The sequence below is a fragment of the Camelus bactrianus genome, chromosome 8 (assembly GCF_048773025.1).
Source record: "Camelus bactrianus isolate YW-2024 breed Bactrian camel chromosome 8, ASM4877302v1, whole genome shotgun sequence".
NCBI lineage: Eukaryota > Metazoa > Chordata > Mammalia > Artiodactyla > Camelidae > Camelus > Camelus bactrianus.
In genome coordinates this window covers 1,832,482-1,857,973 of record NC_133546.1, presented here as the reverse complement: position 1 = coordinate 1,857,973, position 25,492 = coordinate 1,832,482, and the positions used below count along the sequence as shown (strand labels likewise).

Sequence of the window (25,492 nt, the reverse complement as noted above, 5' to 3'; positions counted from 1 at the left end):
TCCCTAGTAAGGGACTAGGAGGGACTCTATTAATTGAGATGCTGCTTACCTGCAGCTCTAACTGTATCCTTTCTGTCCCCTGAGTGGTGGGGATTCGCAGCAGGCAGTTCTGGGTCTTTCCCACCTTTTGAAGCTCATTTGAGACACGCTCAGCTCTGGGCATAAAGAGGTCATCAGGGATCGCAGGCTGCCTGAACGCGCGTCTCTAGGGCTTGTGCTTTTGAAAAAACTATCTCTCATATGTGTTCTTTATTTTTTGATTGAAGTACAGTCAGTTTACAATGTTGTGTCAATTTCTGGTGTGCAGCATAGTGCTTCAGTCATACACGTACATGCATATATTCCTTTTCATAGTCTTTTTCATTATAGTACTACAAAATATTGAATATAGTTCCCTGTGCTGTACAGAAGAAACGTACTGTTTGTCTATTTTATACATACTAGTTAGTATCTGCAAATCCCTAACCCCCAATTTACCCCTCCCACCCCCTTCCCCCCGGTAACCTTAAGTTTGTTTTCTATGTCTCTGATTCAGTTTCTGTTTTGGAAATAAGTTTATTTGCATCATATTTTAGATTACACATATAAATAATATCATATGATATTTGTCTTTCTCTGTCCGACTTTCTTCCCTTAGAATGATGATCTCCAGGTCCATCCATGTGGCTGCAAAAGGCATGAGTTTATTCTTTTTTATAACTGAGTAGTATTCCATCATACACACACACACACACACACACACACACACACACACACACACACGCCCTACAACTTCTTTATCCAGTCATCTATTGATGGACAGTTAGTATGCGTTCTTAATAAAAAATAAAACACACACACTTTCAAAACCACAGCTGACTCCTTAGGAAATCTTCCTCTGGGACAGCGATGGGGAGGTTGGGATGAGCTCCCAGCTGAACCAACGCTACTCTGTGACCGAAGCTGGGCGACTCACTACACTCTCTCCCTGGTCCCCAAATCACTTATTTGCCATGCAGTCTGCCTTTGGGCAGTTGGGGGATGTACACACACACATTTCTTTTTATTTTGGAAAAGGGCGGATGCTCCACATGCATCTCCTGGAATCCTGTCTCTGCAAATCAGCTCAGAAGCCCTGGCTCCACCACCCACAACCCACCCTGGTCCGACAGCCGGAGCAGCTGGCTCTGGGCGCCTCCCAGTGTAGACAGAACCCTCCCAACCAGAATCTGTGCCCATTGTTGTCTGGGTTAATGGGACTTGCATGTCTTTGTTTTTGGAGCTGGGGGAGGGGAAGCCAGAAGGGAAAGGGTTGGGTAGGGGGTCTCCTTCCTGCCAGCTTCCAGGCCAGGGTCTGAACCACCCAGAGCACGGTCGGAGCCAGGCTCTCACTAAATGCTGGAGGCCCAGGGCAGCTGGCATCTTCAGGCCCAGGGGGCACGGAACTGTCCGGAGGCTCTGCTCTGCCCTGGCCCGGCTCGGGCTGGCCGAGGCCCGGCAGAGAACATCAGAAGAAGCACCTTCCTCTCTAAGGAGGCCTTTGTCTCCAGGGCCACCCCCTCCCCCCGAGAGCAGCAGCCGGGCTGCATCCTGCCGCCTGTGGGCAGCAGCTGGGACCGCGGCCGAGAGCCTCCCCCAGGCCAGGGGATGCTCGGGTAGCCTTGGAAGATGTGATTTGGACCCAAAGTCACAGCCACCAGCCAGACTAGCATTTGCCAGGGTGAGACTGAGGCTGAGTGGGGAGTGGGGTGGGTGAGCACACGGAGGGGAACCCTGTCCTTACCCCGAATCTCTGGTGTTCGAAGTAAAATTTGACTCTCCTGTCGATCCGCCAGACCAGGCCCAGTGGCACTAAGGGCTGAGGCTCCAGCCGTTTACTCGACTCTCTTCCACTTTCCAGCCCGGCAGCTGCCTCGGCTTTTCCCTCTGAGGTTCCCAAGCTCGCCCGTGTCCAGGCACCGTCACTCAGATGGTGCGGAACACTGATCCGGGGTCTGTGCGGGGGCGGCACAGTCAACATCTCGACCCCCCTCCCACTGTCCTTCCCTACCGAGGGCCCTCCCGGCCCCCATCACACCAAGCTCCAGGCCCAGGCTGCTGCCTCCTCCCAGTCTCCCGCCTTCAGTCAGGACCACCAGCAGGAGACGAGAAGGCGGGGTCTGGGGTGAGGGGTGCCCACGTCTCAGCAGGACCCTCTGCCTGCCCACCAGCTGCTGGTTAGTCGGTGCGTCCCTGGGGGTTTGGTTTAGAGAACAGGGTCCGGGGTGGGACCCTGCAGGGAGGCCACTGAGCCCAGGGCCGCCTGCCTCAGGTCACCTGTGTGCAGAGCCCCTCCCTTCTCTTCCCTTCCCTCCCCTTCCCTCCACCCACCCAGGTCTGTGTGTGCAGGTCCCCTCCCCGCCCTTCCCTCCACCCGCCCAGGTCCTGAGATTGTCCTTCCTGACAAGCACTGGTTTCCCAGGCTGGGGGCTGCCTCTGTGTCCCCGTCATCCCTGGGCACAGAACTGGAGCCAGCTGGGTGAGTCCCCGACTCCAGGGCAACTAACGGGGACATAAGAGGCTGGGTGAGCACAGCCTTGTCTCCGTCAGAGCCAGCGCCCACGAAGGATCTTCAGAAAGCCCAGGAACGGGTGGGCCGTGGCCGCTGGAGCCAGCCTGCGGAGGACACCACCAGGACCTTCCCTGCTGCGGAAGATCACATGGGTCTCCTGGGTGCACGGGGGGCGTCAGCCCACCTGATAATTGCCGGGTGGGTGGACATGCGGCTTGCGGTCCCTCCTGACTGCGGGTTTTCTCATCTTCATGACTTTTCTTATAACCTTAAGGCCACCCGGTCAAGTAGCTTGCACTGCCCCGAGTGACCTAGAGACCGCTGCAGGCGGCCCGAGTTGGCCGGACGTCCACCAGCAGCAGGAGGGGCAGCCAGGGGCACTCGGCCACCGCGGGCTTCAGGCGCCAGCCAGTCCCAGTTCCCTGCAAAGGGGGTGCTGAGGTGAGGTCTCTGACCCAGGGGTGTGGGACCCAAGCCGCCCTGGGACCGTCAGGCCTCCGTGGTCCCTCAGAGCTGCGGGAGCCTGGCATTTTAGGTTTGCTTAGGCATCACAGTCCCACTGAGAGCCCCACCCTTTCTCCAGCGGTGAATTCCCCACCAGCAGGGACAGGAAGCCCCACCCCAGTGATAAGGCTCCCAGATCTCAAGCCAGGAGCCGAGCAGAGATTTCATCAGCCTGGGAGAACAGCCTCCCCCGATTCTCACCGAGGCCTTGTGCTCGGGCCGGTGCCAGAAGTCGGGGGCCTCAGGCCAGCATCCTGGCCTCCGCTTGCAGGACGAAGGCTGAGATCTTGACGAGGTAGAAGTGCCCAGAGGAGACTGTGGTCCTTGCTCTCCAACGAAGGCTGAACCAAGGGCTTCCTTTGTCCTCAGTCAGAGTCTTGGGTCCCACGGAGCTCAGAGTGTCTCCTCACTGGGCCCTGCCAGGATCTTGGAGCCGGAGGAAGAACCTCGAAGGTGCCCAGTGTGCCGGCTCCTTAGAGTCCCGCCAGCACCACGGCTAATCCCATCGGGGAGCCCCACCACCTGCAGAACTGGGCCGCTGGCACCCAGGGCTTCGCAGAGACTCAGGTGTGTCCCTGAGAATCTGTCCCCTGAGAACGTGGATTCCTCAGCAGGGCAGAACGTAAAGTATCTGAATAAAGCAAGGCCAGCCTCGTCCTGGAGGGCACAGGAGCACAGGCGGCCCAGCCACCTCGCCGGCGAAATCCCCCCGCAGAGTGCTGCCTGGCCTGGCCCAGAGGGGGCCTCGCTGGGGCGCTGACGTCCCCACACAGCCGGCCCTTGCTCCGAGGGGACAGGTGACCATGAGGGGATCCGGGGCAGAGAGCTGACGAGAGTGACCACAGCAGCTCAGGCCCCAGCACCCGGGCCGGTCCTGGCACCCGTTTTCAGGATGCCCAGCCTGGGAGGTGAGGGCAATGGCCTCCTTTTGCACCTTCCCGCCCCCAGGAGGCCAGTGGGGTCTGGACTCCCCCCACCCCCAGCCCAGCGTGTGGGCCTGTGGCCGCAGATGCAGGGGGATGTCCTCACATGCTCGCAGTCTGAGTCACACCCCTGGTGGAGAAGGCGCTGGACTTCAGGGTGACGGGAGTGAGGGTGCGGGCGGAGCCCCGCTTTCCTGGTGGCCACGGCATCCCTGGCCTGCGAGGTGGGTCTCCGGTCTCAGGGATGCTCAGCCGAAGGGTCTGGACAGGAGCTTTCAGCCCCTGGGCCCTCCCACCCCACCCCCCTCACTGCAAGATAACAAGGCCATTTGGCTTCTGGTCACCATTGTGCCAAGTGAGGGTCTCCCTGACACCGGACGGGGCTCAGGAGACCAGGTGGGACCCTCTCCAGCACAGGGCCAGAGACGTGTCCCCACAGTTTCTCGTGGGGTCTGAGAAGGGGACGTGCACTGTGATGGGCCTCGGTGGTCCTGCTCCCCCAGACACAGCAGGCAGAGCTGTGCAGGCAGCCAAGACAGAGGTGTGCAGGGAGAGGCGGTGGGTCCCTGCACCCTGGGGCCCCCTCTCCCGTGCCCACTGCGTCCTGAGCGTTTCCTCCTCGTCCCCGCTCTTACCTGAGGCGTTTGGCAGGAGGCGTTGCAAACCTCCTGCTCCTAGCTGGGGGCGGGTGCTGGACAGCGGCCAGGACTGTCCTTAAATACAGATCCCAGGTGCCCAGCAAATCCCCCCCAGAAGAAGGAAGGCGTATTGGGTGAGTGAGCCCAGGGTACAGGGACGCGGGATGAGACACGTCGCTCAGGCTGGACAGGACTGTGCAACTGAAGGGGGGACACTGAGTCCAGGGGCTCACGACACTCTGGCTTTGCCTAAATCCCTGAACCTGGTTAGTCCACTGCGTGCCGGACTGCATTTTGATAAAAACCAAACTTTGTGGAGAATTTTCTTTACTGAATTTTCCAGCTCTGTGTTTCATTGGTGACCTAACAGGTCACTGACCAGCAGGTCTCCCTGGAGAAGCAGGGGGTGGCTTCTCCAGGCCTTGGTGGCCACCCCTCCAGGACACCTTCCCTCCTGGCGTTGCCACGCTCCATGTCCTCTGTGGCCACCAGGTGGACACGCCACCCCTCTCCTGCTGTCCATCTGGCTCTGCTGCACCTCGGGGACCCTGGGCCTGTCCCGAGCCCTCCACACACGTCCCCCTCTCTCGCCCGGGGACACTCGCACCCCGTCATTTACTTCGTCTGCCTGCCGTTGAGACCCAGCTCAGACCACACCGCCGGCACGAATATGGTTAAACACTTCTTCTCCCGGTCCTTCCTCCACGCGACCCCCAGGGCACCAGCACCCACCCCGCTCCAAACCCCACGGGCCACCGGGGTCTTCATCCTGGCCAGAGCACGGCTCGGTCACAGCCCGAAGCGTCCGTCGGACCTGTGGAGGCAGCGACAGCGGTGCAACCAGAGGGCTTCGGGCAGGTCCTGGCTTCTCCACCTCAGCTGTGTGGCTTCGGGCTAACCAGCCAACCACGCCGGCCTCAGTCCCCTCATCTGTGACACGGGGTGACGAGGCCTGCTTACCTGGCTTGCGTCCGGCACACAGCAAGGACACCTGTTCCGGCCACCGCTGGCGTCGCTCACCACCATGTCCCCAGCCAGCATGCACACTTACTGTCTGATGCTCCCCTGTGTCTCTTCTTTGGCCCCGGAAGGGGAGACGACGGGGGATTCACAAGTCACCTCCACTCCCCTCGGGCTCTGCTTGCCTGGAAGGCTTCGCCCACCTGTTCCTGTTCTGGCACATTTTCCTCTGCCCCTCAGAGCCCTGCTTCTCTGGCTCATCCTTCACAGCTTCCTCACATCTGTGTTCTCCAGCCTCACGGCCCACTGGACACAGTCGGGGCCCAGCCCCACCACTCAGCCTCGCGGCCTCCCACTCCTGGACCCTTCCCGCTGGGAGGACGGCCTGTCCCATGGTGCATGGGGGGGTCCCACGGTTATCTGCTGGATCAATATTATTGTTTCCTTCCCAAGGGCTGAGGGGGCTGAGGCAAGGAGGTGAATTGACTTTAACCCAAAGATGCTTGTTGCGGGAAGAGGCAGCTTGGCCCGGGCACCTCCCGGGCTGTGGAAGGTGGCAGTTCTCTGAGTTCCCAGGTGGTTTCCAGCAGAAGCTTCACATCTGTTTGGGGGTCAGAGCTGCTTCCTGACATGGCCCCAGACGCTTCCCCAGAGCCCATGCACCTGCAGGGACCGGTGGGGCTCAGGACCCGAGAAGGCGTCGTGGACTGTGTATGCTGCTGGGGCCAGTGCTGTCGGGAGCGCACATGCCCTGGGACCCTCTGGCTGGGCTGCAATTCCCACCTCATTTTTAGGAATCCCCTCCTGACACCACCTGCCTGTTTGGGGAGGAGCAAAGGGCTTCTGTCACCACCATTCTCTCTCTGCTCTGCTGGGTGGCCATGTCTCTCGCGTTGCAAGAATTCTACCTGTGAAGAGAAAGCCCGGCCTTGGAGTCTCGGCGGTGATGGCGCCAACAGATTCCTCCAACCCTGGCTGGGCTGCTGATTCATCCCACGACGTGGGCAGGTTCACCCAAGCGTCAGTCCCCACCATGGGATGGCGAGCACAGGTGTCCCCTCCTTGGCCAGCACAGCCGTCAGCGAGGTCAGGACACAGGTGGGCTTCTCGGACGGATGTGATGCCCCAGGGTAGGTGGGCCACACCGGGTCCCCCGCAGGGCAGGACTGGACGGAAGCAGGCAGCAGAGGAGGATGGAGCTGTGGCTAGCCAGAGGAGGACAGGATTTCAAAGGACATCAAGGGAAGGAGCCCACGCGATCCAGGATCGGAGAGGAGATTAAGGGGCCAGTGGCCACAGCAGGGCTCTGGGAGCAGAACTGTGTGCTCCAGGGGAGGAGGGAGGTGTGTGTGCAAATGTCTGATCTCCCCCCCCCACCGGCCCCCGGGCACCAGGAGAGTCACTCTGCAGGGACAAGTTTCAGACAGACAGCAGTAAGACATGAGGACAAAGGATGGGGTCACCAAAAGGAGAGAAACTGCCTCTTCTCGGGCACCCCGCACACCCCTCCCGCTCTGGGGGAGACAGTCCACTGTGCTCCCGTCTGCAGATACAGAAACAGACGCAGGGACCAGGTCACAACGAGGAAGGTGGGTGCAAACTCAGCCCCGCGCCCCCACCTCTCAGGACTCCGGGCTTCAGTGCTCCGTGCCTGGGGCTGGATTCCCTGCTGCCTGCACCCCCTCCCCATTCCTGGGCCTTGGACACAGTGAGTTTCTGGGGGCAGAAACAAGTGCTCTCACCAGCATCCGGAAGGTTCTGATGCAGCTGGACAGGGGGCCAAGCCTCGGGGGGAGAAATACACACATGTCCGCGGGCACACACACCCAGACTCACACTCACGTGCCAAACCCACTCACTCGCCCCGGCCCTGCCGCCACCCCAGGCCCACCGGGAGCGCTCACAGTTCTCAGAGACCTGGGGGTTCTCCTGCCCGAGGGCGGGACCAGAAGTCCCACCCTGCTGGGTCCCTCCCGTGTGGTCACGACTGTCGACGCAGCTTTTTGCAGAGGCCAGCTGCCGCGCCCTTTATCCGGCGCTGGCTTAGGGGAGCGGCGCAGTCCGTGTCTCCAGGAGCGTCCCTGGGAAAGGCCGCAGGGCTCCCCTCCTCACACCTCGCTGACCTGGTTGCGACGCGGGGTACGCCATTGAGAAATTAATCAGTCGATCTAAGCAAGAAACAGAAAATTTCATTCAAGCCAAATTTGAGGATTGTAACCCAGGAAGAGCATCTCAGAACTCTCTGAGGACTGTTCCGGGCTTAGAAGTCCAGGTGCAGCTACGTAGGGTTTTAGAGGCAGAGGGCTGTGCTTCAAATGACGTATTATTGCCAGTTCACAGAATCCAGGTGGTCATGCGACCCCTGACAAGGTCAAGAAGGAAGCTTGTCTTCTAAGGAGCCGTCCTGTTGATGCTCGGAGAGCGCTGCTCTTCATGGCTGAGCAGGTGCTCACGCCGATGGGGCAGGTTTGGTGATGCAGGACGCAGGCCCACAGTGCACAGGCGGTGGGGGGGAGGTCAAAGGGAGAGGAGTTCACATGTTTACATTTTTCCTGGCTTGCCGTAAAATATGAATTTTATTTCACAGGTCTGAAGTGTGCTGGGCTCCTGGTCCCTGCTGGTGGGCACTGGAGGCCTCAGCTGGCCCAGTCTCCCACGGCTGGGCCAGGAGGAGTCACTGCGCTGCCGGCTGGCCTGGGGTGCTCCCGGCCAAACCTGGCCACCTGCAGAGACACCCCTCCACACCAGAGCAGAGCCAGGCGGAGTCTGCCCACAGACCTCTCCTTCCAGAGGAGCCTGCACGCGCAGGGCAGGGGAGGACGGGGCGGGAGGCACTGCTCCCCCGGGAGGAGCCCGGGCCCGGGGTCAGGGCCTCCACACCCAGCCTGGCACAGACCCATTGCTTGTTTCGGTCTGATGATTAACAAAGGGAAACGGCTGCCTGGAGTCTTGGAATCTGATTTTTACCAAACGTGGTAGGAGAAAGTTCCAAATCACTGGTCTCCATCCTGCCTCGCCCGCACCCCACCGCCGGGAAATTGGAATTGTTGTTGTTCTAACCCACTCCAAACCATACCCTTATTTCTGCAACACCACCCTAACTACAGGGAAATGCATTCTTACCTCTTTTTAGGTCTTTGTAATGTGATAGAGCCATTGGGTCGCAGGGGAAGAAACCACATTCCCAGCGGGGTCTCCACCCACCCCTTGGGCAGCCTTCCCAGGAGGCTCCGCCTACAGGAAGCCTCCCTTCCTGCCTCAGACCACCCGCAGCCTCCGCAGCAAAGGAGGTTGTTGGGCAGGTGGGGTCCCTGCACACCCGATGCTGGTTTTCCTTGTGGGCAAAATAGGCCAAAAAAGCAGCCAACACTGCCCTTCCCACCCCCCGAGAGCCGGAGCCCCCTGACCTCCAGCAGAAGGCGCCTGCTGTCCCCGGTGGGCACTCACAGCACGTGGACAGCTGCTTGCTTTTCTTTCTATTTTTATTTTTAACGATGAATAATACTTCACATGAAACATTCACAAATAGGGGGAAATCGTTTGTCAGATCCTGGGTTGCACTTTTTGGTGGAAAAAACAGTCCCTGTGACCACATGCGTCACTAGGACTCTTGCTATAGATTTTAAAACTATCTTTATTAAGGCCTGTTGCATGCGTCATGTAATTCACCTGCGTCAAGTGTACAATTCAGTTGTTTTTGAGTCACTTTACTAAGTTGTGTAACTGTTGCAATAAATTAGATTTAGAGCATTTTCATCACCCAGCCAGATCCCTCACACCCATTTCTAGTCAATCCCCACCCGTCTCCCTCCGCTCCAGGCAACCCTTAACCCACCTTCTGTCTCTGGGCAGTGCCTTTTCTGGACAATTCGTACAAACGGGACCCACAGTGTGAGGTCTCCGGCATGTGGCTTCTTTCCCCCAGCCCAGTGGTTTGATGCCTTTTTCACGTCATGACATGCATCAGTAATTCATTCCTTTTTTGTTGCTGAATAATATTTTTTTAACATTTTTTATTGATTTATAATCATTTTACAATGTTGTGTCAAATTCCAGTGTTCAGCACAATTTTTCAGTCATTCATGGACAAATACACACTCATTGTCACATTTTTTTCTCTGTGAGCTACCGTAACACTTTGTGTATATTTCCCTGTGCTCTACAGTATAATCTTTAAACAAATGACTTGATTCCATTGACTTTCTCTATTGCTTTTCTGTTTTTTATTTCATTCACGTTTATTCCAATATTTATCGTTTCATTTTTTCTGCTTGCCTTGGAGTTAGTTTGCTTTATTTTTCAAGATTCTGCATTTGAAAACTTAAGTGATTTAAGTTTCTTTTCCTTTTCTAGTATAGGCATGTCAAGCTATAATATCCTCCTAAGCGATGCTTTGTCTGGATCCCGTAAGTTTTGAAAAGCTGTGTTTTCATTGTCAAGTGAAATTGCCCTTTGAGGGAAAGGGGGCCAGTGGGCTTTCCTCTAGGCTGTTCATGGCCCTCGATGATGTCACAAACTTGCGCCGACGCTGGAAGATCCCGGAGCTGCTGCTGCACCGCAGGACTCTGCCTGTTTTATTTTTAGTTGGCTCTTTCTTCACAGTTCTGTGCACTTACTAATGCCTTCACCCCCACCCCATCCCCAAGATCTGTATTAAAAAGCAGTATCAGGCACACCCAGTGTCTCTTCTGAGTGGCTTCTTCCTCTGAAGGCCCAGAACTTGTAAGGTGACCAACCATCCTGAGACGCCCAGATACATCAGTGACTTACCCTGAGTCACACGGCCAGCAAGTGGCAAAGCCAGGCTTTGAGACAAGCCTGTCAGACTCCAAACCCGCGCTCAACACCATGACTGAAAGATGCTTTTACTCACAATAAAATGTCACAGGAGTGGGACAGAATCCCAGGAAAGTGTCTCACTGGGTGCTCAAAGGCCCCACAGCAGGTGAGGAAGAGGAGCCGGATGTGGCCCCGCTAACGTCTGACCGTTTCAGCCCAAGGGAGAGACCCTGGACTTGGCCCGTCCCACTGACGTGAGGGGCTCGATCAGTGAAGCCGCTTCTGTCTGCCTCTGTTGTGTGTGGATGAGAAATACACTCACTCTCAGTGCAGCGTCCCGGCGCACAGCGCCGCCCCTCTGGCTCAACACGACGGCTTCCGGACGCGTGAGCCGAGCAGGGCGGGCCAGGCAGCCACTGGGAGGGGACGCCGCGGGGCGGTCTCCCGGGGGCTGTGGTTCTGCTCCTGTTCGCCTTCGGGAACCCGTGTGTGTGGTTCACAGCGTCTCTCGCTGGCTGTAGGCACCATGGACACAGCTCCTGTCAGCTCCTGTCAGGCTCATGAGTCGATTAGGCCTCTGCCTTTGGGGGCACATTGCTGTCATCTGGCTAACGACTTGGTGAGTTCTGGCTCCTGCCAACGTTTTAGGGTGGCCTCCCGCCTCCGGGGTTCCATATGAGGAACGGGTGAAGCTAGGAGGGTCAGTTCAGAGCCCCGAGTCTGCAGGGCAGCGAGAAGCGAGGGAAGCTCGCTCCACAGCCTCCGCCCCACAGCAGGAAGGGGACTGGTCACAGCTCTCGGGGCCCCAGCCCGGGAGACACACGGATGGAGCAGGAACCCACCAGCAGGTGGATCCAGGGAGGACCCATGCTTGGCAGCCGGAGCCCAAGTTTGGAGCGGAAAAGCGCTGGAGGACCTGGTCGGGGCCAGAGATGTGCCCCCTAGGTGGGTGACAGCCTGGATCAGCCCGAGCCTGCAGGCCATCTGGCACACCCAGTGGCGAGGAGGAGGGCAGAGAGTGAAGCCTGTGGTTCCTCGGTCACTTCCTCGCTAACATCACAGCAAACACTGGAGGGAAGAAGAGGTCAGAGCGGCTCCGGCCCCTGCCGGCCTGCCAGCATCTCCTTCCCAGCCCCCGCTCGCCCAGCTCAGTGAGCCCCTCGGTCCCTGGCTCTGTCTGGACAAACCTCTCTGGCTTGGCTGCTTGGCACAGACGTGGCGTTCTTCCTCCCGCCTGCTCCTGCCCTTGGCCCGTCCTGGGAACTGGGGGGACTTGGGGTTTTGCAGATACTCTCCATAAAGCCTCCCGATTGCTGTCTGCAAACAGCTACTGTCCTGACTCTTAGGCAGCGGGGCCTTCCCGTCCTCACCACCCTCACCACCCCAGCCCTCCTGGCACCCTGACCTCCCACCAACCAAGGTTAATGCCAGGCACATCTCGAGGTCCCCTGCCCCAGCCGCTCAGCCAGAGTGAGTCAGGCTGGTCAGTTACCAGGACAGAGCAGTGCATCATTTAGACTCTTACCCCTCCCACTGCCCAGGCCCCCCACACCTGGGGAGACGGTGGGGGATGGGGCGGCAGAAAGCAGGCGTTTATGGGAACCTATGGTAGGAATGGGCAGGTGCTGGGGGCTCCCTGGGATGTGGGAGGTGATGCTGGGAACATCAGAAATGGGAAATGTTTTGAAATATTACCCTGAAGTCCTGGAATAAATGTTTCCTTCTTTTCTTCTTTCTTTCTTTTCTTTCTTTCATCTTTCTCTTTGTGAATCACTCTTCACATTACTGTCTGTGTGTCTGGGGCTTTGTCCCAGGGAAGAAAAAAATCATTTTCCTGACCTTTGAGCTCCGAAACAGATGAGCAGACGTTTGCACTTGTATTGCCAAGGCCACAGTCTGAACGTCAAAGCACCTTTGATTCCCAAGATCCAGGCTCTACTGAGAGAAAGATTTTTCTTGGCATTCCGAGAGCTGTACGTTGAGTGTAAATAGCAAAATCAGAGCCAGGAGGCGGCCCACAGCCAGTGTGTAGGGGACAAAGGAGTGTGTCATATCAACCACCATCCTTCCTTGGAAGAGATAAAGGGCGATGCTGTGTGTGGGGCATTTTGAGGGGGGCCCTGGGGAGGCCCCCGCTGCCTCCCCCTTCAGGACCGAATTCCTCAGGTGGGAAAGGAGGCTCCCGGGAATAGGACACCTACCTGGCTTCCCCAGGTGGGGTCCCAGAGTGGCCGAGAGACGTGTGGCTCCAGCTTGGCCAGAGCAGGAGATTGACAAGGGCCAGGTGGGGTAGGCGAGCGTACCTGGGGCCCTTGCACAGGGCGAGCTGTAGTCCTGTCTTCCCAGGGCCCCTCCTGGGGGTGGGGGCAGCTGAGCATAGACCGTGGTTCCACGTCCAGATGGGGTGCAGGTGCAGCCTGACTGTGGGCGGAAGCCTTGCGCCCACTCCCCACAGAGTGTGTGATGACCAGCCAGGTGGGGATGTCGCCACCAACCCAACCTGGACACCTAAACTCATCACCCCTGAGTGAGTCTCACCAACGCTCCCGAGAGCTGGGGCAGCCCCCTGACCCCACAGAGGAGGGTGGAGGGTCCCAGAGCAGCCCCTGAATGGGCACCGACCGCCCCCCCAGACCCCACTTGCTTTCCACCCAGCAGTGAATCCAACGCTCTCCGTCCTTGCCACCTGTTGGAACTGGCTTGGCTTCTCACACCCTGTTTTGCAAACAAAATCCACAGTCATTCAAACAACACAGAAGGTCTTGTGTCAGGGGCCAGAGCCCCTTCCTGGGCCCCCGGGTCTCCCTGCTGAGTTTTTACGTTTTTCAGTAACTGAAGCCAAATTTCAATGAGGACAAATGCCGACACAGCATCTAACAATTTGCCGTCTTCGAAAAATGATTCTGTTCCTCGTCTCGGTCCGAGCTCAGGTGCGCACACCTGCCATTGTCCTGGTGCCCTCGCCGCTCTCCATGCTCCTCCCCTTCGTGCCCGGAAAAGAGAAAAGTCTCCCAAACTCTCTTACTGGGAAACACGGGGCGCCTGTGTACAAGGTGGGTTTCTTTCACTTTCTGGTTCTTCAGAAACGACGGGCCAGACACAGAAGAGACACTGATCACAAAGCATCCCAGACTTAGTGCCTTAAAGCGGTAATAGACGTGTATTATTTCTCGCAATTTCTGGGGGTCAGAAATTCAGGAGCAGCTTGCCTGAGCGGCTCTGCCTGGGGCTTCGACGGGCTTGAGGGTTAGAGCCGCCCGACTGGGCGTCCCCTCCCAGGGTGGCTCACCCAAAGGGTCCCAAGTCCACAGGGGTGGGTGTGGCCGGTTTCCCCGTATGACCAACAGCAAGCTGCCCTCCAGCTCCTGCTGGGCGTCTCACACTGAATTCTGACACTACACGGAGACAGCAGCGGATCCCACAGGTGGAGGGCTCCCCCCGTCCTGCAGACGCTGGTTCCAAGCCCAGGTTGTCACCTCTGCTCGGACCGGCCAGATAGAGATTGGAGGTTCCAACAGCCCCACCTTGGGTTTGAGTAATTCGCTGGAGCAGCTCACAGAACTCAGAGGAATATTCACTTAGGGTTATTGGTTTACTGTAAAAGGGTCTGGTAAAGGATACAGAGAAGTAGCTCGATGGAAGAGACGCGCAGGGCAGGCGTGGGGCGGGGCGCAGCGCTCCCAGGCCCGCGCCGGGTGGCGCCTCCCGCACTAACCGGGAAGCTCTCCGACCCCCCCCCCTCCGCGCTGGGGTTCGGTGGAAGCTTCATCGCACAGCTATGACTGATCGTTAGCTCCGTTCTCAGTCCTTCGTCTTTCTCTAGGGACGGGCTGGGGTGGGGGTGGGAATCTCCAAGCTTCTAATCACAGCTTGGCCTTCCCAGTAACCACCCCCATCCCGGGGCCACCCAGCGTCACCTCACGGGAACAGGAGAGTCCAAGAGGTGCAGGAGGCCTGTGTGGGGAGCTGGGGCCGAAGACCAGCTGTCAGGACAAGAGATGCTCCCGGCCGTCTCATCACTTAGCGCTTTCTGGAGCGCGTGCCGGGCGGGGCGGAGGCCATGCGCACGCTCTCTGGCCTCACAGCCCCCTCGTGCCGGCAGGTGGCGCTGGCTGCCGGCGGGAGGTCGGCTCCTCCCCGCGCGGCCCGCCCTCAGCGCTGCTGACGTGCCCTCGTGCTCGGCAGCTGCCTCCCCGAGCACCTGGTCCAGGAGGTCGAGGCTCTTCATGGCTCAGCGTCCAAAGGCGCACGCTCACCCCGCTGCCCTCGAGCACACGGACCAGCCCCAGCTCAGTGTGAGGGGGGACACGCGGGGGTGTAGGTTCCGGAAGACGGGACACCAAGGACACCGTGGAGGCTGCCTTCCGCCAGGGCTCGTGGCCCGCAGGCGTGCCGCGCGGGCGAGACAGTTCGTAGACCGCGACCGTTGCCTTTGTTCACAGCAGCCGCACAGCCAGGTCTTGCTTTGCCGCTTTCAGCCCCCGCCTGCCTAGAATAACGGCAACAGCGGCCTCTCAGCCTGAACCGTCACTGGGGAGTGAAGGTCCTGGCGTCTGGCTGGGGTCTGGGACCTGAGCTTCACATCAGACTGTGTCACAGGTTCCTCCCAATCCGCAGAATCCAGTGAGGTCAGGAAAGTGCAGGCTGACCCCCAAGGCACCGCTGGGTTGTTGTGCGGGTGTTGGGGGAGGGGGAGAGAGTTGTCCTGACAACCGGAGAGGAATCTGAGGACGTCAGAGAAGCTGAGACTGACTCAGCCCAGACGTCGGTCCAGGTTTGGGAAGCAGCAAGCTGTGCAGTTGTCACTAGCCGGGCACCCTCACCCTAGGCCGGGACCGTCTCAAGGACTTTGGGTGATAAGCTCACTGCATCCTCATGGCCACCTTGAAGTAGACGCTGTTATTGCTCCCATTTCACAGACACGGAGACTAAGGCACAGAGAGGTCCACGTCTCATCAGAAGGGTGTGTGAGCAGACGGCAAACTGGTGTTTGCATCCAGGCTGCCTGAGTCTGGGCACTTACCCATCCTGTGACCCCAGGTCTTCCAGCTTGTCCCCCGAGGAGTCTGCAGATATGGACGCAAAGGGTCTTCAGGACAACCAGGGTGGTGAAGTCACAAATGGGTGTGGCTCCCCGAGCCTCCCTCCATCCTCAGGTCCTCGATCGTGCACCCAGAAATCTGAATCTTCTACCTGGAAGTCGGACAGGCCCGGCTTAGAGGGGACAGGAAAATGCAGACGACACATCACAGATAAGGTAATGAAGGCTCGGGGAGCTCACCGCTAGACCAGTCGTCACCTGGTCGATGTTCGTTCTGGGACTTGAGCCAGGGCTGGACTGACTCCAGAGCCTGAATCCCTGACCACTCAGTGCCCTGTCCTCGGGCAGGCGGTGCCCCCGGCATGCCCAGCGCCCAGGGCTGTCAAAGGGAAAGGAGCAGGGGGAAGAACATTCCCTCCAAACACGTCAACGGTGCATAGCCGTGGCGCTTTTTCTACCAATTATTTAATTTTTGGAAGAAATCCAATTTATTTTAAAAATTTCTTCTGATTTCGTAAGGGGCATGCACAAAAATGAAACTAAAATCAATATGTGAAACGACTCATAAAATACTTGAGAAAGAGGAAAACAGCCAGTTCTGACTAGGCTGGAGTCCAAGACGCGCTGGCCTGGGCCCCAGCTCACGCCAGTCCTCCGTGGTTCCTGCCCCCTGGGTTTGTCAGGGCCGTGGGGCCCTGTAGCTCATCCTGAACACAGCAGGCTTCACTTTGGGAGAAGTAAGTTAAGCACTGCTCAGCTAAAAGAGATAAAGATTTAGCTCGCATTATACACGGAGATGAGAATGTGAACACAGAAATCTCAATTAACCTTCTAATCTCTAGGTCAGAGCGGGGGACGGCTCCGAGTTCCAAGGAAGACGCAATGCCTGTTTCCTACAGACCCGTGCAGCTGCGGGGAGAACTGGGTCACAGCGATTAGTGACAATAGCGGGAGGGAACCGAAGGTGGGGCGGTTCAGTTCTGATAAGACAGTGCCCGGCCACAGCCAACCCCAAGTGCTGAGCCCAAGGCGGGGTCGGAGATGGCCTTGCCAGCTGGCCGCAGAGGGGCCTTAGAGTCTCCGAACCGTCCCTTCTGGAGGAACGGTGCCCAGGAGGCAGCGAGAGTGTGACATAGGCAGCGCGGTGCGCCCCAGCCCAGGTGATCCCGTGACCGCCTGGGTTCAGACGCACATCAAGGTGCCCAGCGTCCAGCCTCCAAGAACAGACCCCCAGGACGATGCCATGGGAACCAGGAGGGGCCTTGGAGCCCGCCTCCAGCAGCTGTTCGCATGTGCTGGGCCGTGAGATCCCAGGAAGGTGGTTATATGCCCACTCTGGGTCTTCAGGGGTCTTCAGACTCTCCCCCCAGCACCCGAAGCTCACGACGGCATCGGCCTCCTGGCCTCCTCCTCGTCACCACTTCTGCCTCCCCCCGACCCGCCCATCCTCCGCCTCAACCGTGAAAACTACAATCAAGCCCCTGGATGTTGGGTGGACACTGAGAGTCCAGAAGTTTATGTTTCCAGGTGTTTTTATGAAAACACAACCTAGCTTTGTCCCTCCGTCCAGAAGGTGGGGCCCCTGGAGGTGAGAACAGCTCAGTGGGAGGTCCTGTGTCCGCCTGTCACTCACCCCGTGGCCTCAGCCCAGCGTGTCGGTGGGGCAGGGGTGGCCTCTTCTCTAGGACTGTGACCCCGGCCTTCCGTGCCCACACCCAGCACAGTCATTTATCAGAACATCCCTCTCTCAGCCGGAGCTTTATTTATTTATGTATGTATTTATTTTTAAATTGAAATATAGTCAGTTTACAATGTGTCAATTTCTAGGGTGCAGCATAATCCTTCAGTCAGACATATACATACATATATTCATTCTCATATTCTTTTTCATTATTCACAATGAAACATTACGTATAATGTTACTACCAGATACTGAGCATAGTCCCCTGTGCTGCACGGTGTGAGCGTGCTGTTTATGCGTTTTACATATACTGGTTGCATCTGCAACAAAGTGTTAGCAAGTCAAAGGCAACAGCATGTGAAATGAATTGTCTGCCATGACCACGTGGGGCTTGCCACAGGAATGCAGGCTTAGTTCAACATTTAAAACTCAGTTAACGGGGAACTATGTTCGATACCTTGTAGTAACCTGTAACGAGAAAGAGTGTGGCAAGGAATCTATGTACGTGTACAGATGACTGAAGCTGGATGACAGCGTTGCCCCGGGGAGCTCACCGAGCCGCTTCTCACCTCAGCATTTACCTGAGTGCCCGTCTGTGTTGGATGCTGGAGGGTCTGTGAGGTGAGCAGCACTCTGGCACCTCCTCAGGTCACTTCGGGCAGAGGACGTGTGCTTGTCATCACCGTCATGGCAGGAGCGGGAGGCCAGGACTCCTCAGTGAGAGAGAGCTCAGAGAGGAGCCTGGTGTTCTGAGTGGACCACAGGAACCCGCATGGGGTTGACCCATGGAAACCCACATTGTCCAAGAAGCAGTCAAACTCCCCCAGTCTAAACATCTCCCCCGCCTGCCCCCATGAGTCCTGTTCCTCGAAGACAACTATGCAGACACACGCTTCGCAGCCAGGGAGAGGCAGTGTGACACGTGGCCACACCCATTCTCATGTGGACGGATGTCACAAAGATGGCCAGGCTCCACCGGGAGGGAGCACACACACGGGTGATGGGGACAGTGGGTGGGCGACACCAGACACGAGGGCTTCCCTTTGTGAGCAGCAAACTGAAGAATCAGCTTGAGATACAAGGTTCAGGAGACATGAAGACAGAACCACAGGGGCACCCGAGCCCCATGGCAGATGCTCCCGGTGCCCCTTCTGCTGCCCCCACGCCCACCGCAGAGCTCCGTGCTGCTCGAGTACACAAGCCTGCTTTCCCAGCATCACTGAGGGGGGCCCTCCTGTCTCAGTGCCCCTGTCCATCAGGGAGCCACACCCAGCAGGGCCACTCCCCGTCATCCCAAACTGGACACTCCCCATTCAGTAGCCTCATCAGAGCAGCAGCATCTGGGCACCATTTCCTGGTGGCTCATTTTAATTCCCTGAGAGTCTGTTTGATGGTTAATTGTTTGCATCGACTTGGGTAGACCGTGGTACCCAGTGTTTATACCTATAGGTCACCTGAATGCATTTTTAAAGTGTGATTAACATTTAAATGTAACATGGTGGGCCTCGTCCAATGAGTTGAAGGGCTTTAGAGGAAAAGGACTGAGGTCCTGGAGAGAGAAGGAATTCGTCTCCAGATACCTTCAGACTCGACCTGTAACACCTACTCTTCCTCGTCTCCAGCCCGGCCGCCCACCCCGCAAATTTCAGACCTGCCAACCCCCGAACGTGTGAGCCAATTCTGCCCATTGGTTCTGCATCGCTGGAGAAGGCTGACTAACACAGGGTGAATTTCCCTGCAGCCCTGGGGTAAGGCTACCTGCCCCTGATTCTCAGTTTGCTCATCTGTAAAATGGAAATAATAATATCTACCGCGCAGATTGAATGAGATGGAAGATGTGAAAGTACTTTGTAATAAACAGTCTCTGCAAAGTCATTATTTCCAGGCTCCCAGGACAAATTAAAGGCTGTGCTGCCTTCCTTTGGGGCAGGGCTCCCGGTGCCTGTGGCGTCTCCTGTCAGCCTGCTGGCTGCCCCGTTCCCCTGCCTCCCCCGGACTTAACCTACTCACAACCTACCGTCTCCTGGTCCCCCCCACAACCATCTGTGATGGCATCAAGTTGCCTTGCACAGGAGACAGCGATTCAGGACATGGAGACCCAGTGGGAAAGGCAGGAATAATCATGGGTTTATTTAAATACGCCCAGAATTCTAACATCAAAAACAAATGTTTCTCAAGCCACTATGATCTGTCTGTAAGCTGCCATGTCTGATGGGCACCTCCAGGCTGTCAGACACCCCGTGGGCTCCAGTCAGCCTGCAGGCAGGTGGCTTGTCCTCTCTCCAGGGGCCCAAGGTGGCCCTCGCGGTCCGTCGGGCAGAGAGTGCAGCCCCTGCCACGTGCTCTGCTCAGCTGTCAGGACAACCGTGGGGGGGTCTGACGCAACCCACCCGTGCCTGCCTAGGGATCTCGCCGGAGCAGATGCGGGCTGTCACTGGGGCAGAAGCAACAAGGAGAAGCCTCCTCATGTGCCCATGAAGCCTTCTCCCAGCTCGGCCCGCGCCTCACCAGGGGGCTGGCTTTCTGATTTAGGGGTGATGAAGGAACCGCAGGACAGCTTCTTATAAATATGCATTCCTGGGCCTCTGAAGGGGCTTGAACCGTCCCGCCCACAAGCCCGCAGGGGCTGTGGTCCTGTCACCTGCAAGGCCACCCCGACGGTCGGTTCCTTCACTCTGACTCCAGCTGACTGGCCCCCTCATCTTCCAGAGGATATGTTTAGCCCAGAATCCCAGTGTCAGACCCAGAAGTGTCCCCGGGAGGCTTTGGAACAGTTCATCTCACATTTGGAGAGAGATGATCACGGAGCCCCATGTGCAAATAAATCCTCCCCCCAAATGTAAATAAATAAAAAAGTGCTTCACAAAAGCACTTGGAAAGGGGTGGTTGGAGGGGCGGGTGAGGAGAGGGAGAGGGGGGCAGGAACCTGGCCCCCCAGCTCCCACGGTAGCCCTAAGGGGTTTCCCGGCTCCGGCTTGGAGGAGCACAGTCAGAACCAGGGACCAGGTCCCCAGGAAGGAGGGGGCGTCTGAGGCCCTGAGACCAGCACAAGGTCACATCCCTCCGGGTTAGGGGCCCACAGGACTGGTCCAGCACGGGGCAGATGTCAGCAGGAAGCAAACAAGCCTGACCCGCCACTCGCAGCCCTGCCGGCAGAGAGAACCAGCACCCAGCTCACCCCACTCCGCCTCCAGTTCTGATGGCACCCAGCCCACAGCGCCAGCCGGAAGGCATCTTGCCCAAACTTCAGAGCCAACCCAGTCAGAGAGTGATCGAGGTCCCCTTCCTCCCGGGGCTTCTCCGCGACGCCCCCAGCCTGGTCCCCGGCACCTGCTGGGTGGCAGCGCCATGTCTGGGTGGTCAGAGCTCAGCGGCAGGCGGCCCCTCCTCCGCCCGCGGTTCCTCACCTGCCGGGTGCAGGAGTGCCGCCCCGGCCAGCGCGACCGGGACGACGCGCAGATGCTACCGAGTGCCCGCGTGCGCGGTGGGCGCATTGGAGGAGCTCAACAAATGCTCCTCCCAGCTGCCCCTCCGGTCCCCTCACGGGTCCCCGGGCTCTGTCAGTTCTCCCTCCCGGTTGTTTACCTGCTGCTGACGCCCTTATTCTGCTTCGTCACGGCTGTCTCCTGAATCCCGGTCTCCGTAACCCGTTCCTGGGACGAGGAGACAGCTCTGTAACTGATGGTCTTGGCTTTAAGGCCCCCTCCTGCCCCCGCCATCCTATCCCCTTTCACATGGCTCCTCGGCACTCACTAGTTAAAAAACAACTATTAATCAGGTATTCAGGGATTTCTAATACCTGACTTGACCTTACGGGCCGACCTGACTGTCCTTCTCCCCAACGTCGGCGCTGCCCCCTGCTGGGCCGGCCCCCACCAGCTCATCCCCACCCCTGGCCTTGGCTCCCCAGGCCCCCCACCAGTGCCCCCACTTCTGACTCTGCAGACTTTGTATCTCCAGGCACCCCCATGCCTTATTTCAGAACAGCGAGGCATTCCAAAAATGGCCCAACGTCCAAACGAAGACTTGGCTCCTGTCTGTGTTAACAGCTCTCAAAGAATACGAAGGGAACCCCAGCTCACAGCCACAGCCTCCTGAGAAGTCGCCCCCATCCTGGCCTGTCTTCCTCACGCCTCTGGGCCTCCTGCTCAACTCACTCTCATGCCTCCCTGAGACCTGCTTCCCATTCCCTGCCCCGGACAGGGGGCCTCCTTCCTCCTTCTTCGGCCCCACATCCAGAGCCTTCCCAGCCCAGAGAGGCCGCAAACCCCTGCCCCAGGCTCCCGAGAGAACCCCACCGTCCCCTGGTGGTCCCCTCCCTCTGCAGGTGGCTCCCCGGAAACTGTATGCCCATCGTCAAATGCGACCATGGATAACATCTAATAAATAAAGTTCTCCAACTGGATACAAATGTATTGTCCTTAACACATTCCATTCCGACACTGAATTCCACACTGTCTGGAGATCACTTAACCGGTTCCTGATTCTGTCTTACCATCCCAAGCAGGTGACAAGCTCCTGAAGTGAGCAGTGCGGGAGCAGGAGGGTCCTGTTCCCTGGACGCCCCTGCACAGTGTCACCCAGTGTGTCACGGCGGCTCCATCAGCACTCGCCACATGACACAAGGGAAGCGGTCTGCACCGTGGCCAGCACGTCACACACACATCTCCCCTTCCCCACACACGCCTCCTCGTGGAACTGCACTTTAAATCACCCCGGGACGAGGCTCGGGTTACTGCCAGATCTCAGAAGGATTCCAGCACGATTTACCAGTGACCAGAACGCGCTCTGCGATTCCTTCCACCCGGGGGTTCTCAGCCTGCTGTGAAACACACAGCACGCAGTGCAGGGGGCGCGGATGTCTGCGTAGGGGAGACACACGCGGGAGGGTGAGTTACAGGGCGCCCTGCGTGGGGAGCACCGCGTGCCTGCGCTCCGGCGGCGCCGGGCACATCCCGTGTCGGAATGTGGCTTCTCCCTGGACGAGTAGGTTTTAAACACCAAGCTATGTTAGGTGCCTTGTGGGAGACAGGAATGCGGTAAATTAGAACTTTTCCAAGGTTACAGTTGCACTGTGTATCACAGGCACTCCACAAATGTTTATGGACTGTGTTGCAGGAGTATTTAGAACTGTTAAATGTCTTGAATCAGTCATTTTCCATGCTTATTATTTTAAAATATAATCTTTTCAACATCCTTTTAAGGGAGCCGACCTCTGTGCAGTTAAGCACAGCGTGACCCAGCGTGATTACGACTTTTTCTGGGAAGAGTTGTTAACCTTCCGATCTGGAATGAGGTAGCGGCAGATCTTCCAAACGATGCCCACCCTCTGCCCCAAGGGCAAGTCACCGCATTTCACCCTGTGAGCAACGCTGTCCAGATAGTTCTGTAAACAGTAAGCCTGTCCAGGAGCAGCGGGATCCCACCCGAGGGGCGTCGAGGGGTTTGCTGGCCCCGGTCACTTGTTGAACTCGCTCGTGTGCTGGGAGCACCGTGGAGAAATCGCAAAGAAGAGAGTGGGTGTCCTGCAAACGTGTTCTGCTCCCGGTGTGGGAACAGGGAACGAGTCCCTGGGAAAGTGCTGACCCTTCAGGCGCCTGCATCAAACTCCCACGCGCTGGGAGAAGGCATCCACGCGACGGGCGGGGCTGGGGATGCACCTGTTCCAGCTGCTCTGGGAGGGAAGAGACACGGGCTCGGAATGCAGACCTGGAGGACTGAACTGGCCCACCCTTCCGGCCTCTGCTTGTCTTGTATTTTCCAGTGCGGCGAAGCATCTCTCTAATATTCCAGCGTTCAGTGAATTTGATCAGAACCACTCACGGGAGCAAGGCCTTGATCTTCTACCTGGCTCCCTGGGCGAGTGGCCTGGAGCCCCAAGTCTGCTGTGTAAGGGGTCGTCTGAGACCCTGCAGCTTGGCAGTGCTGCTGGGACTTGGCACCCACTGCAGTTCCTCGTGACTGGTGTCACCCGCAGACGAGTGCAGACTCTACCTGTTGAAACATCGCGTCTGAGACGTAAAACAGGCTTCAGCTCAGCCCTATCTTGTTAACAAGAGCTTCAAACGAGACTAGTGTGAGCGGTTTCCACAAAGACCTGTAAAAAATTTAAAGGTTTGCTGTGTATCAGGGTGGGTAGCTCGACGGTACAATGATGTTTCAAAATATGTTTAACAACCAGTCTGCTTTTTTTTTTTTTTAACACGCACTTACCAAAAGCTCTTAACCAGGAGCTGTGTGGAACTGGAGGAAATGGAAACGCTTACCGTGGGCTCAAGGTGCCCACAGGTTTAAGCTGCCCCTGCATCCATCACTCGCTCCAGAAGGACACAAAGAAGCCCTCTGGCCTCATTTTGGCGTGAGTCCCAGAGCTGCTTGCAGCCTCCTCCGGGGCAGGGCGAGGCGGGGGCGGGTCTGCGCGGCGCCCTGCGGGCCTCGGGGCTTTTCAGCCGCTGCTTCATTCTAAGCACAGAGTCACTGCGGGACGGGACGTTGCGTGTCTCCTGTCTTCGCTTCACAAAGAGTTCAGATGGGAAGGTTTCATATTTTCATCAAGTTCAGATTTTATTTCATAGTTTCACTTTCCATTTAATTCCATTAAATTTCCATTAAAATTCCCTTTCTCCACTTCGGCGTCGTCCTGGCCCCGAGGCGGTGCGCCGCTCCCAAACCAGCCGGGCTATGGGGACAGGGAAGGGCGGCAGCCCCGCCAGCAACACGTGGGAAAAAAAAGCTGTACCCCTCCCCACCGTCCTGCTGCCTTACCTGGGCAGGTATTTACCCTCGTTTTTATGATTTTAGACACAGCGCTCGTCACACACCGCTCTTCTCAGCTGCACTAGACCCTGTCGGGCCGGCTGTGAGCTCAGCCAGGTGCGCTACTTCAGACTCTCTCCCCCTCCTCCAGGAGGACACTGCACTTGGGCTTTTCCTTTTAAGGGAGCCGAGGCTCGTTCCTCCCTTTCCCAGGCATTTCCCAAACACCGTTTCACATTGAGGCTGGGACTGTCCACCAGTAGACAGCGGGCACGCTCACCTGGAGTCTCCAAGATGACCCTCCCCCCATATGGAAGCTGGGACGTTGTCCGTCTCTTTTCTCCTGGTCCTTCTCTCCTGTTCTTCAAGATTCTGCAGAGAGTCCCTCTGGGAGCTTTGCAGTCTCATTTCCAAGAGGTTGAGATCGTCTGAGCCAGACAGCTCGCACGCCCTCAGAGAGGCGGGCGCTGTGTTGCTTTTCTGACTGTTTGGGATTTCGCTTCCTGCAGGTTTGCTCTGCCCTCTCCGTATGAACCATTTCTACATAAGGGAAGTGGAAAATACAGGATATACTGAGTCATTCTGGCTACCCCTCCAACTGTTAACCTTAGACCATCCGCTCCTTGCTTCTTGCACTAAACACAATGAAGCAAACAAAACCTCAGCTGATTCTGGACTCAAACACTGGGGCCCTAAGATCAGATAAAAGGACTGTGGCGGAGGGTTTCATGGATTTTTAAAGACAAAATACAGGCTGGGGAGGTGGCCTGGGCACAAGGAAGGCCTGCATCACCCGCCAGGTGCCCACAAGAAGGGACGGACGTGCCCCCAGCGGGCCGGTGCCTGCTCCTCTCTCCCATGTGCAGCAGAACTGCACGCTGCCAGGGGGCAGGAAGCCCCGCAGGGCCTCAGGGCCCAGAAGAGATCTGCTGTGTCTGAGCGAGGGGCGAACGTCAGAGCCGCTATGCGGGGCAGGCGGTCTGCGGGACATCACTGTACTTCCCTCTCAATTGTACTGTGACCCTAAAACTGCTTTTAAAAACTAGTCTTTAAAATGTTTTGAGTGCTCTCTCTTTTACAATCTTGCCAATGTTCAGCAAACATTTTGTATCGACTGACTAAGTGGAGGTCATTTGACGTCATCGATCTCCCAGATTAGCACACTGTGTGTATTTCTTACGTCACCTTCCCAGGTAAAATAATTTTTCTGCGGAGTCCACAGCTGGACTTCTGTTGGTGGGCTCCTGCCGTCACGGGGGAGACACCTGATACCTGTGGGGAGTCCTCTTAGGGTGCACGCTGGAGCGAGGAGCCGTCTTTAAGCCCTTGGATGGCACTTCTGGACGTTCTATTACTGAATATATTCACTCTCCATCGGCGTCAGTGTAAGTCCTTCTTGAATTTTCAAGATGAAAGTTCTTTTTTTCCTGCTGGTCAACCTGGAAGCATAGCTGCTGGAGGAGCCCTGTACCTGGGTACCTGGTGCTGCGGAAGCAACTGTCAATCGTCTTGGCTGATTCCAGGTAACACTCTCACCTGGGATACTTCTCTCTGCCTTCTCCCATCTTCCTCCAAATGACTTGTCTTCAGAAAAACTTCACTGATTCAAAGACATAAACAGAAGGACCTTTCAGGAATCAAGAAGAAGCCTCTGATTTATACTCACCAGCTGTTCTAAAA

At 57.2% G+C, this 25,492-nt stretch overlaps 1 protein-coding gene and 1 long non-coding RNA gene across 17 annotated transcripts; both read right to left on the bottom strand.

The window, feature by feature from the left end:
• On the bottom strand, window positions 1-8,794 carry LOC105080060 (uncharacterized). 10 transcript variants are annotated; one of them, XM_074367997.1, is made up of 12 exons: window positions 8,679-8,794; window positions 7,460-7,723; window positions 7,298-7,340; window positions 6,588-6,760; window positions 5,556-6,463; window positions 5,215-5,409; window positions 4,593-4,796; window positions 4,064-4,174; window positions 3,236-3,860; window positions 2,715-2,952; window positions 1,763-1,973; window positions 1-666 (listed from the first exon to the last, which is right to left on the bottom strand). In XM_074367997.1, the coding sequence occupies exons 6-9, from the start codon at window positions 5,361-5,363 to the stop codon at window positions 3,428-3,430; spliced, it is 897 nt and encodes a 298-aa protein (XP_074224098.1). In that variant the 5' UTR covers window positions 5,364-5,409; window positions 5,556-6,463; window positions 6,588-6,760; window positions 7,298-7,340; window positions 7,460-7,723; window positions 8,679-8,794; the 3' UTR covers window positions 1-666; window positions 1,763-1,973; window positions 2,715-2,952; window positions 3,236-3,427. The 10 variants fall into 10 exon arrangements, 2 of the variants coding, with proteins under 2 accessions (XP_074224098.1, XP_074224097.1); XM_074367996.1 differs by having other exon boundaries at window positions 5,215-6,463; XR_012508476.1 differs by having other exon boundaries at window positions 3,236-3,460; window positions 3,557-6,463.
• Window positions 8,795-8,885: 91 nt separating this feature from the next.
• On the bottom strand, window positions 8,886-24,849 carry LOC123617537 (uncharacterized). Of its 7 annotated transcripts, none has more exons than XR_012508463.1 (4): window positions 23,270-24,849; window positions 21,552-23,153; window positions 16,204-20,709; window positions 8,886-15,527 (listed from the first exon to the last, which is right to left on the bottom strand). It is a non-coding gene; the product is annotated as an uncharacterized LOC123617537 (long non-coding RNA). The 7 variants fall into 7 exon arrangements; XR_012508467.1 differs by having other exon boundaries at window positions 24,093-24,849; XR_012508464.1 differs by having other exon boundaries at window positions 8,887-11,402; window positions 11,522-15,527; window positions 21,552-24,849.
• Between the last annotated feature and the right edge of the window lie 643 nt (window positions 24,850-25,492).

Excerpts from the sequence above, each read along its gene's own strand:
- LOC105080060 (XM_074367996.1), bottom strand. The coding sequence starts at position 5,363 with ATGAAGACCCCGGTGGCCCGTGGGGTTTGGAGCGGGGTGGGTGCTGGT. Across the intron at positions 4,797-5,214 it reads CTCAACGGCAGGCAGACGAA|TTGCACAGTCCTGTCCAGCC; the intron begins GTAAATGACGGG and ends TCCCCCCTTCAG. Across the intron at positions 4,175-4,592 it reads CCTCCTGCCAAACGCCTCAG|GCCAGGGATGCCGTGGCCAC; the intron begins GTAAGAGCGGGG and ends CCCACCTCGCAG.